Source organism: Micropterus dolomieu, linkage group LG14 (genome assembly GCF_021292245.1).
Source record: "Micropterus dolomieu isolate WLL.071019.BEF.003 ecotype Adirondacks linkage group LG14, ASM2129224v1, whole genome shotgun sequence".
Taxonomy (NCBI): Eukaryota; Metazoa; Chordata; class Actinopteri; order Centrarchiformes; family Centrarchidae; genus Micropterus; species Micropterus dolomieu.
Window position 1 is genome coordinate 21,557,571 of NC_060163.1, and position 16,333 is coordinate 21,573,903.

Sequence of the window (16,333 nt, forward strand, 5' to 3'; positions counted from 1 at the left end):
ATTTCAAGCTATATTTCTTTCTGTAGGCACCTTAAATAGTAAATTACTTCTAGTACAAGTCAGTCATATATGTGTTAAGTTACATAAAGTTTATAGGTTAGTGTTTAATGTTCTGAAAAAATTAACTGCCATACCAATAAATTGACAAATGTCCAGATGTCGTCTGCACTGCACATAAATGTAAAACATAAACAAATAATGAAGGGCATAGCTAATATGATTTTAATTAAATCTTGTTGCACGGGTAAGGTTCTCTAACTGCACATGGAACATTATTATGTTGTCCTGTTTGTGGAGGAGCCAGACCCACTCTAACTTGTTGGCATTGTCGCTTTCTCACTTTCCAGCCTCCGTCAGACACTGTTTGCTTTGCATATGTGACACGCAAGAAAGAAACAGCCTTCTTTGTGGAGTAATGGGTGAGACACAATTTCCAAAACATATAATTCTACCACCTTCTGCTCTTGCCCACCGTGGCGTCATCGGGAACAGCTTGAAATACGGTAGTCTAAAACCACTGGTGTAATGCTACGGTCTTAAAACTCACTACACTGCTTCTGGTCTTTTTTTCTCCCAGATATTTTCTGTATGAAACTTTATGATGTGATCTAAATGTAACATTAGTTAATGTCCTGGGCACTGGGCTGGGACTCCAGCTCTCTTCATCATTAGACAGATGTCTTCCAATGAAAGAAAAATATCACATTTTCTAATACATCTTTGCTTTCTTAAAATAGTTGTTTTCTGCAATGCATAAAAAGCAGTTCAGACAGAAAGTTTGCAAATGTCAGTGTTGATGGTTCATGTAAGTTCTCCATTCAAACACGATTTGATGGACATGGGAATATTACAATTAACAAAATAGCTAGAACTAGTTAGACAGGATCTTTGAATTGGTAAATACTGTACACTGGCAATCAGTGAGTCAAGCATCTGCGTCATGATTGCGGGCTGAGAACAGAAAAGCGGTCAGGTTATGATACGGTTCTACACTCTGAGCTTGTAATGGACAAAACTGAGCCTTTAATAGACAAAATGCAGCTTTCATTCCATGTGGGGCCCACTTTTTCCAAGGACTCAGGAAATCCAGACATATACACAAAATGTCCTGGTTCCTCTTGACTGAATTCCAGTTTGCACATGGGAGAAAGCGAACACATGTGAACAGTTACGTTAAATATGGGTTAAAAAACGAGGTGGCCCTCCTCCTTCCCTTACTCACACTGGTGACTTTGCGGTAGATCTGGGCAGCATTTTGGCACTCGGAGTACGGGTACTCAGAGGTGGCCATCTCCAGGATGCACATTCCAAAGGCGTAGACATCCACTGCTTCATCGTACTTCTCCTCGTACATCTCTGGGGCCATGAACTCTGGAGTTCCTGTCAGGTTTCAGAGGGTAGAAGTAGACAGTTGTTCTATTACTAATACTGAATCAGTGAAGGTCAATCAACAGTCCAGTTTCAACACAGTTTGCATCAAGTCTTACTATATATACAAAGTTATCATAAGATGCTAACACTGTAAAAAAATATCTGACTCTTAAAAGGCTGAAATGCTCCTCTATGTTCACCAGCTAGTTGCCAACTTTATCTGTATTATGGATAGTATTTATCAGGTAGTATACATTGAGTTAAGTAGAGCATTTTCAGTGAAAATAGCTGATAAATAGCTAATTTCTGTTTTAATTTTACTAAACAAAATCAATCATCAAATGCACCATTCCCCAAAAAAAGGGCAATAATCAAACAATTTTTCATATGGATCTGGTGAATTAAACTCTACAAAAAATCAAGTTCCCACTGAAATTAAAAGCCTTTAGCCCATTTCCAGAGTTTATAGATGTAAGCAAAATGGTGTTATAGATGTAATTTCAGTGAGTGTAAATTATCTTACCAATGACACTTTTAGCAAAAGAGGCACTTTTGAGAGTGGCCAGCCCCAGATCTCCTATCTTGACGGAGCCGGTGGGGCCGGTGATGAAGATGTTGTCACACTTGAGGTCCCGGTGGATGATGGGAGGAGAGCGTGTGTGCAGGAAGTAAAGCCCTTTGAGGATCTGACGACTCCAGCGCTGCAGCAACTTCAGCTTCATCTCCTTGAACCTCTTCAAGTACCTAAAAATAAGACAGGGGGATAAGACTAAACAGCCCATTCTAAACCTATCAAAATACTGGAAGTATTTACTAATGAAATACTTATTTTGACAGCCAAGAGGAAGTTTCAAAGTGAGCTAGTTTCCTGAAATCTCTCCCAGATCACTGTATCCAAAGTGCAGCTATTCTCTGGTGCTTATACTGCACCTTTTATCATACCTTAAAAAGCAAAGACTGTCAAACATGACACAAATATCCTCTTTTCTATGGAAGACATGAATAGTTTTATTTGGAAAAAGGATATCCGCCATTTAAAAAATGTAACACCTTCTTATAAAAGGTAAGAGAGCAAAAAATGAACTGCTTTCAGGTATGGACATTTTTATGTGCAGTTTAAAGGGGAACTGGATCAAGAGACTCACGTTTTGAGGGTGCCAGAAGTCATAAGTTCAGTCACCAGGAGGATGCACTTGTGGCCCTTTACAGTGGACTTCCAGGAGTCGTGGAAGCGGACAATGTTAGGGTGCTGCAGGCCCTTCAGCATCTCCACCTCCTCACTGAAACGTTGTCTCTCTGCCTTGGTCAGCTTACGGGTCTGCAGAGAAAATCACACTGTTAAGAGTGTTTTTTTATGCTAAACAGCATCCTGGTTTATAGTCTTATCCAGGTTTTGATCAGATTTGGGATACTGACATGAAAATGAGAAACCGGGTCATTCAGCTCCTTCTATACATGATTCTTAACCATTGTTGCATTTCTGTAATGACTGAGTTACCTCTGAATTTGAGGCTGAACCCAGTTTGGTTTGTGCCTGGATAAGATAACATAAGACTTTGTTGATCCCTGAGGTGAAATTCATGACCCTAATAAACAGACTGAATTGCAATTTTGTTTCATCTCATTCGTTCAGCCTGACACTGTGTCCGTGTAATGTTAGCAAATTTGTTTTGCCCTAAACAATCAGCAACTGAATTATCCATCCCAATGTCAATTTTAGTCAACACAGAAGCTGTTATTGGTAACATTTTTCATGATGATTGCAGAAATATGTCCATTTAAGAGTTGTTATTTATATAATTCTCTCTTCCATGCTTAACACCAAATTTTAATAATGTAGGTAAAGTCTGGCTCTGTTACAGGAATATGACATCCCCATTCTTAATCCTGCCTATAAATCTCAGACTGAGCTTGATTGATTTTTGAAGTAGGGACAACAGCCATCAATAAGCAGCACCAGACTGATTTGAACAACTAAGAAAAAACGTCTAACTTAAATTGAGGATACATCTGCACACACAGCAGAGAATTATCAGAAACCTGCTTCAGGAGTTTACATTCCTCAGTATCCCAGCTTCTGAGTTCTCCAGCTAGTTTCTCAAAACCAGGACAAAATGGTGCTAAACTTTTAATCCAACATGGACGAGAAGAAATTTAAACATCTACAATTTACACAACTGGACATCTGCTGATGAAGGTCGTGTGATATTATCAGAAAGCTCCACAACTGTGAGTAAATGGGCCTTGAGGTGAGATTGTTTTGTCAACCATAAGAATGTAGTTGTGCTGACAGTGGAGTTGTAGAGTTCTGGTCTTGTCAGGGCTCTGTACGGTTACATAAGTAGGTAGCAATAAACGCAGCATGTAACTACATGGGACTAATTTGATAAATCACTGTTGCTTTAACTAATGAGCTCACTGTGGGACTGGGTTCATCCATCTGGGTGACCCTCCGATTACATAATCACATTTATTTTCCAATAAGGGGAGCTCTGACTTTACATACCTTAGGAGGAGGTTTCCAGAATCCATGTAAAAGTGAACCAAGCACAGCGATCATGCTGGATGAACAAAGACATTTTTGTGTTTCCTCTAGGATGAATGGCCCAATTTAGCTGCTGTTGGAGTAACTCTGCCTGTGGTTGGGTGGTTAGTGGAAAACTCCTGGGAGACTTCAGGACTATGAATCCTGCATTGAGGCAGATTTCTGGGAAAAATGTTCTGCATATGTTTGTGCTTACAATCAACTTGACCGCTACACTCTGTCCCTCCTCATCAACAGACCTGCGGAGTCTTAAGTTACACAACGCTTTTACCTGTGCCATCACCTGTCAATGTGTCATTTTACTCAACATGAGGCCCTGGTCTTAACAGCAAGACAGAGAGGTGACTTCTGACAAAGTGGTTTACTTTTAGGTCGACAGTGATCAGTTTATTCCTCAAATGCAAGACTTTCTGCAGAAATACTAAATTATTTGCAAAAAAGAAAACATTTTGGGTTAAGAGGAAAAGTAATGACTGACATGTTTAAAATGAAAAGAGCATCGAAATCTGTCTTCTGAATAAGTCAGTTTCACTTTAATCTAATATATGCTTTGTACAGATTACAAATTACGTACAAATTACAGACGTGGACATTGAGCTTTATCTCACTGTATCTCGAAAAAAACACACACATTATGAGACAAATTAATAGCGTATGTGCAGTTTGTGGATGACCCAGGGTGAGTGAGTCAGAGGGTTGATTCGCATCTGGGTATTTATTTATCTAAGTTTGATAACATCAAACCCCTGTGTGGCAAGCTTTGTCTCCTGTGGATAGTCGCCTGTTTGCAGTTCAGAGTCAGTGTAACATGCATTAGTTGTGGCATGCAGCCGAGCCACTTGAATACCTTTGCGCTTCCAAAACCGCAGGATTTACTAGAGCTTGGATGGCATGATTGCAAAATACTAAAATTCAAAATGAAGAGCTTTGGCAACTTCAGAGGGGCTCTTCGAAAAACCAAAATTCAGTTCATAAAATGTGAGCTGTCAAACAAACTGGAGTGGATGGTGGGTGATTATTTCATCAAAACCTGTCCTTGATTCAAAACACCAAACTGAAGAATTGTTCATTTAAAATGTCAAAAAAAGAGTTTCAAACGCAGTGAAAAAAGAAATACAGATGGAAACAACAAAGCACAAGTATGAGCCGTGATAGCATTGTGATGCTGTCATCTGATTGCACTGTTATTGGTGCTGGCTAATTTCGGGGGGGAACAACTCTTCCCTCTTCCCAGTAAACAAGCACACTTAAGCTGTGACTAATAGCAGAAATGAAAACCAACCATACAGTAATGCTTCAGTTTGACTGAGAACTGTTTTCACATCATGACAGCCACCAGTTAAGTTAAGTCTAATAAACATGATTTTCTTTCATTATTACAGATAACTATAATGTGTTTCAATTAGTGTTAATGATATCTATCTTTAGTCAGAAGCCCTCTGTCACTTCCCAAAGAAGGAATCCTCTGTTGACATGTTGCACGACTTCTACCTAACTTTTCAATGGGATATTTGACTGCATCTACCCCCACTTCTTTCTTCCCTCTGCCCTTTTTGAAAAATGAGGCCAAAATCCATTGCGCAACTCTGGAGAAAGCAATGCAGGGGAGAGCCACAAAAACAAACCATCTCCATTTTGAAAAAGACAATTGTTGATCCATAAAAACTGTCTAGATTCAGAGGTATGAATGAGCCTCTGCTAAAAGTTTTCTTGTACTGTTGTCTCTTTGAGCTGGATGTTTTATTCTTAGCTGCTTAGAGGTATGTGTGTGTGTTGAGTTGGGGGTTGGAAATACTTGGGCTTAGTGCCACATAAGTGGACTTACGTAAGCAGTGTTGATGGTAGAGGAGCCACTGGTATTAAGAAGTCCCTGTCAGCGCCCCTATTATGACAACCAGGACATGAACATGACATGTCAGCCAACATTTGCACCAAACCAGGTGGTGTATGCTGCAGCTTACGGGAATGAAAACTTTGGACTGTCCTGAGGTTACACTTAAACAGATACAGTCTGACCAGGACTCAGTGTGGGCAGACTATCTGTGCTATCTGTGGGATTCTTTAATAAATATGGGAAAAAAAGTAGGACAAGTGAAAAAATGCATTTAGTCATACTACTTATAGCTTGCAGGGATGTGTGTTAAGGGTGATAAGCAGAGGTTTCAATTGTTTTTTTTATATGCACGTCTTGATGATAAAATGATAAAAGTATAGTGCTGAAATAATTAGTAATTTAATGGATTATTCAACTGACAGAAAATTACTCAACGAATAATTATTTTTAACTACAAGTCTGGTGTTATTCTATATTTCTCTTATTTTCACAAAAAGTCAATAGTTCCCCCATTTTGTAATATTAATAAATATTATATATAATATTATAAAGAGTACAGTCTAGTTCTGCTCTACATGAAAAGTTAAGATAATTTGTGTTACTGGCACTATATACCCCATCCTTAAATATTTAAAAAACAGCTCACAAGTATAGTTTAATTTGTTTTTTAAAAAGCCAGCAACTTCCTAAAACAGCTGGGCAGTGTAGCTTTTATCAAACATTATGTACACAGAAGTAAACAGTGCAATTGTTGGGGACGATTTTCAGCAGCATAGTAACATTTGGTGCTCTAGTGACTATTTATAGAACAGCAGGACAGTAAATGTGGGATTAACTCAAAATAAACTACAGTCCCCATGTCTGTTGTAAGGAACATGTCACCCAATGCAACAGTGTGGTTTATTTATATGCTTTTAATAGTTTTTAGTAAAGAAATTGAGCTCAATGGCACAGAGAAATGAGATTTATCAGATTTCTAAAATGTGGGTTTTGGGCTGTCATTGAGAAAATACAAACAAATTTGAAGATGTCACCTTTGGGCTCTGGGAAAGACTGTTATCTGACTAAAGAATAGATTCATCAATTGAAATAATTAGGGAAGGATTGATCATGAAAACAATTGTTAATGGAATCAAGTCAACCTATGAGACTATGTTCATAATGTGTGAATAAGTAAGCTTTTTGTGTAATAATCTAATTCATCTGGCAAACTTTCCATCTACCTTGACCTTTGTTTGAACCCTTTTAGGGACTAAAAGGTAAGCCCTTCTTCTTCTTCCAGTCATTAACATATTATTGAAAGTGCTGTTAACAAGCCATAACTCCTGTGCTCCAGATGCTGACAGTGAAGAGCCCTGCAGATATAGACCAGAGTTCACAGAGACCTTCTGATGACAGACAAGGCAGGAGAGAACATGCGTGGCTTGAGAGGCAGTGACGACTTACTCGCCAAGCTCTGGTATTGAGGCCAAAGGCACAGAGAAAGAAAAAATAGTCTGACCTCACACCTCTAGGACTGACATACTCGACGTGACTGACACACACTTACGTATAAACACGCACGTAGGCACTTACACTGGTACAGTGTTGCATTTAGATGTTTACAGGTGAGAACTGAGGTGTCACTGTGCTCTTTCCAAGGAAAGCCTGACATGTTGTGTAAATGGAGCGGGCAGAGGGAGGTTAGCCATTAATCTCCTAAAGATTGAGCCTCTGACTGCTGCTCTCACACTGACTACCTGACCTGGCTCCTGGCGTCCAGCTAATTACCTGCACAAGTAACAGAGACCTAGATGCAGGATTTCACCATCTCTCATATATTTCAATAGTGAAAAGTCTATTTTTTAGCCCGACCGATACTGGATTTTTGAGGCCAATACCGATATCGATATTTGGGAGTGTAATTCTTTTCTCTTTTTTTACCATGAACACATAACATAAACATAAATACACTTGTGCAGTGCATTTTACAGTTGAAAAGTTGGAAAAAACAACTTGTCAGTGTTCTGTGGTGGATAAACTACCTAATGTAACAGTGACACAGTTTCGGTATATTTCCACTGACATTTTGTTGTTACTTATCAGCCTCACATGTACACCAAAATAATTATTTGCAATAAACCTAATGGCCAATATATGGGACCTGGGAATTTATCGTCTCGCTCTATGTAGCGAAGGGCGAGAGCAGTCACCCTAACTGGATTGGAACACGAAACTAAAGGGTACCAAACATGCAACTCTGACCACAACGCCAAAGAGCCAATCTTGTTGGTATGGCAGGCCAAGTGCATTCTGACAGTACTCCGTCACACTAATATATTTGCACAAGTACAAGACTGTCCTCTGAACAGTATGAGTCGTCTCAGTATTACATCACCTTGTTTGAGAGCTGTGAGATCTTTCTTAACTAAATGACAGGTCTTTAAAGACCTTTCTTATTCTTAAATAATCCCCTTGCCTTTCAAACTGAGATTTGTATTGCACAATACAGTAACTGGTAACTTTTCCTTGCACGCTACCCGTGTGTTTATGCTTCTTACATGGCAGCTTGTTATGGTGTATATAAACTCATTAACAATGCCCCCTTTGTGAGCTTAACACTTAACTTGGATGATATGTACGCAACAGTTTAAAGACCAGTTTGACCAGTGTCACTTTTCAGCTGACCCCTGAACCGTCTCGGGTCATAGTTAAATGGAGGCGAGAGGACATTCTTGCTCCAGCCTGATCAAATAAACCTGCAAGGGAAGAAAGCATTGAAATGCTGTAAGGGAGAGAATATGGGCGGTTCTCTCAGGTTATGGGCATCGGAAGAGAAGAGGCTGAATGGAACAAACACTTTGTTCTCTTCAGCAAACCACCAGAACCACAGAAAGATCACAAGAAGCCTAGAGGATACAGGCTGTAAGAGTTCTGTTTTCAGAAATACAGCAGAGCATTCGGGTCAACATGATGACTTGAAGAAACAGGAAAGGAGTGGAAAGAGTTTAGTAATGGGTCATTTAATCTAAATTGGTTGTGTAATCAGGTACAAATATGATGACATGCTGTCTATGATGACCAAAGTTTAAACATTGTGTCCACATTTTTATCATGGTGACAAACAATCTGCAATTTCAACCACTAAATCCTAACAAATAGAAAGTTTCTGCAAAACGAAAGCTGGAATTTGAGCTAACATACCTGTTTATGTGTGATGAGATTCTTCCATAAATAAACAACATATATTTAGCTGTTCCTCATCCTGCACTCTGAGGACCATTATTGAAAACTGTGTGTTAGGTACATTGGCACAGCGGATATAACAGTCTGTCATGGTCCGTCACAGTTACGTCTTCTACCGCTATAAAGGGCCAAGGCGAACCTGTGGGCTCTTAAACCTGGCTGAAGTGAGTTAAATGCTCAGGCTGCAACTGTGGCAGCCACAAACAATAATCTGTGTGTGTACAGCTTTACAACAGACGGGCCTTTCTGATCAGTAACCACTACTGAAATTGAAAAAAAAAAAACAAATATGTGGCTGTAAATATTTTATTATACATGAGTTCATGTCATTATTTTTGTTGCTGCTTTTGGGGGATCTAAGTCTTATTTAAAAATGTAATAAAAATGGTTTATCTGCTACTGTTTGCAACATATTACATACTAAAAGCGATAATTTTTTATCTGAACATGAGACTGTTGTACTGTCCCAACCACTTCGCAATTACCTCTGACATTTTTAACAGCAGCCTTGTAGTACGCTGTTTACATCTAATCGTTGACATTGGGAGTTTGGTGGGTACATCTGCCAATCTGATTACAAGAATTAACCTCAGCTGTAATTATCTTAAAATGTTCACAATAATTATCATCTGGAAATCGTTAAAAGGCAACAGGCCTCAACAAGTTCATGACAATACATATTTGACACATGTTAAAGCTATGTCTCTCTCTGGCTTATTCCTTAGATCTTGTGACGGACGTTTTCTTTACAGTAAAGACCTTAAGCAAACAGTATTTGCACATACTTGCTCTTACAGATTGTTTAAGTCTACTTGGGTGTCACATAGGTGGCTTTTGCCAAACCAGAAAAGGAGAAAACAAGTACCAGAGGGTTCCTAAACGTTTAGTCTATTAGACTGTTTAATTTCAATAATTTTCTGCAGGCTTGAAAAAGTATAACTATTCTTTATTTCACGAGAATGAAGGAGAAAGTTTGAAAAATAAACAACATTTTATAAAAAGGAAATATTAATACCACTTTATAAAAGGGCATATAAATTGTAACTAATGTCAAACGTAGTGTTTGTGTTGCCAGGTTGTGAAAAAATGCTTTGGCTGCTATTTAGTCTTTCTGTTTGGAATTAATGCAGGTATAAATGTTGGTAAACCATTAATACATGCTTGTGGGTTACTCACGTTCAAATAATTCCATTAAATCTGCAGTCACAAAAGTCATTTATAAGTAAGTTTTTACAACAATCCATCAAGTTATAAATAAATAACTAAATGTTAGTTGTTAATAAATGGATTTTGGTTAGGGGTCTCTGCAGCTCTCGCAGGAGGTAAGTTGTCAGTTTTCCTGATGAGGATAACTGTCGTACCAGAGGAGGATAAACATAAACCAAAAGGATTTTTCTAAATCTAGCTCACACAAAATGTATTATTCTAAATGGCTTATAAATCATTTATAAAGTATTTGTAAATGATTAATTAATCATGACATCAAGACATTAGTAACCTATTTTAAAACCATTTATTAAGGGTGCTTTATCAGAAATTGTTACAGAAAGAAAACATTTATTTCTGTTGGCAGAATTTACCCTCAGTTTGGGAGCCACTAGTCCAGAAAAGTATGTTTTTCTACAAAGCTGTCACTGTTTTGAACTGTCCTGATGCTGAAATTTCCACACATCTGCTACTGCAAGCAGGACAATCTGCTAAGCTTTGTTGAGAAGTAGTATTTGACTGAGCTCTGACCAGGAGAGTGTTAAAGCAAAGCCTTTTGAAGTTGTTATGACCCAAGGCTCAGCAACAGCCAGCAAACAGAGAAGCTGCTCTCATCTCTGGGCACATTTGCCTTTTTTAATATTGCTTTTTATAAAGCTGATAAAAATCCTTGAATATCCACTGAAATTCCAAATATCTGGAATATTTATTAACTTCATAATCAAAAAAGGTTTTGTTTTGTGAAGATGTGTTTGGGAAAGTCTGGCACACGGAACAAAATGAAACATTTAACTGAAATGAAACATGGAGCACATGTTACTTGTTGAAAATGTGTTTGGTAGCTAGTTTATTTGTACTCCACTTTAGCTCTGGCTGGAGTTGCATAGTGTTACACTGACAAACAAGGATGTGCTATCAAGTGCTGGCAACTGGCAACCAGGACCGGATATAGTTTACGAAGTGATGGTATGCAAGTGGTGGCCCTTTCACCGGAAAGCAACAGCATGAAAGATTTATGAATCCTCAACTGGCTGCTCAACTCTGTCCAATAAAGAGTCAAAATGTTGAATATTTTAAGAGCATCAATGTGAGCACTCACTTTAGAAACCCAACGAGGGTTAAGATAAATGTGAACTAAGATAGCACAGGTCAAGTCTGGGAGGAACACAAATTCATGTTTTCTGTTGACTGAGAAAACACATTCCAGTGTTTGTTGATGGGTATTGCGAGTTGACGGGCCCCAAACAGGCAGAGCCAGTACAGTACACCAATGGCTGATTCATCACAGGACTCACGTGGCAACTTGGAGCACATTTACACTCCTGGCACCTCCGTCCTGCACGCTCCGACACACATGGTCAGTTTAGAAATGACCAGAGGTTACCCCATGGAGCAGTCTTACCAACTATGGCCTCAGAGCTCTAACAGCTATTAAAGCTTGAGGTCTGGTTTGTTTAGGAAGCAGGACTTGGGCCTCTCCAGGGCCCAAACTGAGGGGTGACCACATGTCACGTAAAGGAACAGCCGTGCAATCACCTACTGCGGAGAAAAGACATGTTTACAAGCGCACAACTGAGTCTCCTATACACTGTAAAATACTGGACTGTCCTTGGCAAGAAATAAAGTCTTCAACTTGTGCTGAAACAATTATTCGATTAGATAAATTAATCAAGAGACAGAAAATCAAACTATAAACAATTAAATATTTAAGTAATTAAGGCCCTGCAACTCTTTTAAAGTAATGCATCATATTTTGGGATGTTTGGTAGCGGTAAAATGGGTATGTTGCCCAGAGGCAACACCGTACCATAGAGGGTTAATCAAACAAGCTGGTTTCAGCTTCTTAAATATATATACTGTTGGTCACACAAAACAAGCAATCTAAAACGTGAATTTGGATTCTTAGAAATTATAAAGAACATTTATGAATAATTTATAATAATTTGCAAATCAATTAATCGATCAAAAAAGCGACAGATTAACAGTTTTGAGCTTAGGCGACTAAAACGAAAAGTGTCTGATCAGAATACATCATGAAATAACGCAAGATACATTGACTGACACAATATTGCAAACGAGATTTTAAATCATTTTACTGATTGAATTATTTAATGGAGAGAGTATACGGTAAGATGTTATTTGTGCTCCTTTGAAAGAAAGAGCCAATGTGATAACTGTAAAGACAAAAGTTTCCTCTACAGAAATGGATAATGATGTTATTTTGAAAGGACCTACAAAGCCTAGTTTCAAGAAACAAGCGCTCTATTGATCTCAGTCTGACAAACATGAAGCAGAGCTAGTGACTGTATAAAATATGGGTCACCAGAATAGTATTACTGGAAGATGGAAAACATTACAACCTGGACCACTTGCTGAAATCTCTCACATGAAGAATCGATCTACAGAGGGATCCCTATAAAAGCGGTGACTCAGAAGAGACAAAGCTTTTGCCAACAGCACACTTGTGTACGTATAATACAATAGCTCAGTCATTACTGCAGATGGAGAACCAATTTCTAATCTGCTTTTTCCACCTACTGTTCCCAGCCTGTGGTTGGCAGAGTTACATGTAACTCCAGTTGTGAAGCTTTGTGCTGCTGACAGATGAAAGTTATTATATTCTGAAACTATTTCTTCATTATTGTCATAGGATATACTATGTACTGTATATAATATGCAAAGTTAATAATATCTTTAGATCTTCTCTGTTGTGACTTCACAGAATATTCTGGATGTTTGTTAAGGCCTTAAACATAATAGAAAAACAAACAGAAAGTCAGATTACTGTGTTTGCACGTCTCGGTAGTCTGACCAAAACTCACTTATCTAAGATATCATGTTTAGCTTTCTATTAATCAAAACTTACAGAAGCTTACTCAAACCACAAGCTATTGTATGTCTGAATACATTTAATGAAAATAATACTGTGAGAGTTTGTCTTTCACATAACACAGGAGCATTTTATTTAGATTTGCTTACTAAAAATTAAATGTTACTCATTTTACATGGACAGCCATTGCAAGGTTAAACATACTTACTATAAAGTAAATACACTACAAAAAACATTTATCATGGAAAAACATCTGGTACTAAATTAAATACGCTTGCAAGACTACAGAAACGCTGATTATTTAACTTGAGCCCGACCGATTTATTGATTTGCAGATATTTGTCCGATATAAGCTACTTGCTGATATATCTGCATCGGTGTTTATAACAGCCGATATAGGACTATTAAAAAAGAGAAACAGAGAGTCGGATCCTTCCCTCATGTCATCAGTGTTGCATAGTTTGCCCACAAGAAGGCGCGCTGCAGTTTTTCTGTTGATAACACTGCAGCATCACAGAACAAAACGTCAGCTGACCGGAGCTACGGTGAGTAGCTCCTGGTAGCTCAGTGTTACCGGTGAGTTGGTCTTTTGTCACGTCAATTACATGACTTAATAAAAATAGCCCTCATCACTTTTCCTCTTCGGAGACCAGACTTGCTAACCCCCTCATTTTTCACTGCCCTCTCCAGGCTCAGCAGTGTGTTTAACGTTAATGTTACAGAGGAGGTTACGCTGCTGACAGACGGGAGTGTAGATTTATTTTTGAAACAGTGTGGCAATTCTAGCAACCGGTCCTCCCATTTCTCTCTAATTTATTACTTCTAAATATTTTCTAACATCGCCAACAGCAGATAACGCTGCCTGTTGCTAAATTAGCCTCAAAGCTAACGCCATGTTTATAAGTGGAGAAGGCTAACATTAACGAGAGATTAAACTGTAGTGTCTCTAGTTACAGTCGGCGTGTCAGAAATGATTAAACCAGACGGAACTTGTGAATAAACGTGAGCTGAACAAGTATCTAACACACAGTTGCAGGTCCTCGTTGTAGACAGTCATGTAGTATTAGATAAATTCAAGGGCACCGTTTCCTCTGCGTCACTGTATCATAGAGCCAGAAGTGTGTTAGGAAATGGTTTCTGTAGCTTTGGATAGAATTAACAGAGTGCTGGTAATAAACTAGGTGTAGAAAGTAGTCAATGTGGCAGATTTTATGTAAGGTAATAACTACTGCATGACAAAATATCTATATATAATTATTTGCCTATGTAGGAGAGCCCTGTTTATCATTATTATGATAAGAATGACATGAGAGATGATTTTTTGTAGTAGCAATATATAGGTATTTTTTATAGTTTCTGTTTCGCTGGCCGCCACAATACATACACTATTTAATTTAATGGTCATTAGAAGTAGTATTTCTAGTAGTAGTAGTATATTTTAAAAATGTTTTCTGTAGTTTTATTCCTTTGACTCTATTTCTAAAAACAACAAAGTTTCTTTTTAAACTGCATTATGGTCATGGAATCTTGGTGAGGTCTCAACATAACAACCAATGTTAGGAATAATCTTTGTGTATGTTATGCATTTGTTAAAATAAAGTGGAATAAAAAAATCGGATTTTAAAATCCTTAAATATCAAAATCAGTATCGGACTTAAAAATCCCATATCGGTCGGGCTCTATTTTTAACACCTAAAGGCTTCTGCGTGGTTTGTACCATCCACCCATCTATTTTTCCTGGTAAGGGTCACTGAGCAGGGCTGCGGCCTTCCCTAGCATGATTAGGTGTAGTCTATCACAGGGCTACGACAGTTATATAAAATTTAGTTTCCATTAGAAACACACAAACACACCAAATGGCCCCAGGCAACTGAACACAGAGCCACCATGCTGCTCCAGCTTGTACCTAACAGTATCCACCCTAAATAAGACATACTATCAACAGCAGCCAATGAGACACTGTTAATCTAGTTTCAGCACTGACTGCATACTGTCTACAGACAGGCTGTATCATGCAGGGCAATCACCAAATGAGTGTGCACATTTAGTAGAGTATAAGTTTTATAGGTGACACAGAGTGGCCTTCCTTTTAGGACTGTGCAGAGCTAATGCAAACCAACAGCCCTCAAGTCAGACTGGAGTGCTGCCATGTGCAAATGCAGACCTCCTTGACTTTCTCCTCAGAGATCCTGATACACTGGATCTCGCTGCACTGAGGGCCCTCCGAGGAAAGACAGTGTTGATGTTGGCCACAGCAGAACTGATAGGAACCTAACATCTTGGGTTATGTCACTGAACACTAGCAACATTCAGATAAAAGTCACACAGCCAGGCTTGTATGAGGCCCAGGTCAGCATGGGAGAGTAGCAACACAAATCTAGGGTTTGTGCCAAACTAGAATTATGCTTTGTTGTTTAACCTCATAACTCAGAATTCAAACTGTGCAGACCAGAGTAGCAAGACGTTAATAAGGTTTTACAGCTTTCATTTAATCCAGTGCTATTATATGAGCTTTAAAACTCTGAGCTAAAATGTAAACAGTGCAGCTACCCAATGAGCCCATTTTCACCACAGTAATGGTTCCAGCTCTTACAGGGGTGATGAAAACCTTCCACCCCTCCTCCTTTCATTTGTCTTTAGGTAACTCTGTCTCCTTTAAACTAGTGACTTTTAAACATACATAGTCGCTCTGAAAATAATATTTCTTTGTATTATAAATTAATTTGTGGATGTTTTTTTTCAGATTTAGTATATAAAATGTCAGAAAATAGTGAAAATGACATGTTAAGAACAACCCAAGGATAGTTATTAATGGCATACAAAAACACAGCAACGACTAAATTTGAGAACCTGGAATGAGTGATTGAATTTATTCATTGATTATTAAACAGTTGTGTATTAGTTATTAAAGCACTAATACAGACAGACAAAGCTGAAACTAAATGATGGCATGGGCTGGGTGCTTATTCTTTACTTTGACATATATAAACATGCTTTTCAAGAAAAACTCTTTTTTATAATTTAACAAAAGAGGCCAAAGTTCAACCATTTCAGACACTTTGCTATTTGTAAAAAAAATAGTCAGTAAAATCAGTAGGTAGGTAAAGACAGGCTAGCCGTTTCTCCCTGGTTTGAGTTTGCATGCTATAAGCTAAGCACCTGCCTGCTGCGGCTTCATATTACATGTACAGCTTCACATGTAACTCTCGCCAAGAATGCGATTTTCCCAAGAGGTCAAACTATTCCTTTAAAAGCTACCTAAACACAAGCAGCCGTGCCCGAACTATACCTGCATAAAATACAACCTAAAAGAGGCAAAATT

The 16,333-nt window shown here is 38.4% G+C and overlaps 1 protein-coding gene across 3 annotated transcripts in view; it reads right to left on the minus strand.

Annotated features, from left to right (window-relative positions):
* The window catches only part of wnk4a (WNK lysine deficient protein kinase 4a), a 44,767-nt gene that overhangs the window by 22,610 nt on the left and 5,824 nt on the right, over window positions 1–16,333 (minus strand). For all 3 annotated transcript variants that reach the window (XM_046068662.1, XM_046068663.1, XM_046068661.1), the window contains exons 3-5: window positions 2,517–2,689; window positions 1,895–2,115; window positions 1,223–1,380 (exon numbers count right to left, since the gene is read on the minus strand). In XM_046068662.1, coding sequence (XP_045924618.1) covers window positions 1,223–1,380; window positions 1,895–2,115; window positions 2,517–2,689 — 552 coding nt within the window. The remainder of the gene's footprint in view (window positions 1–1,222; window positions 1,381–1,894; window positions 2,116–2,516; window positions 2,690–16,333) is intronic.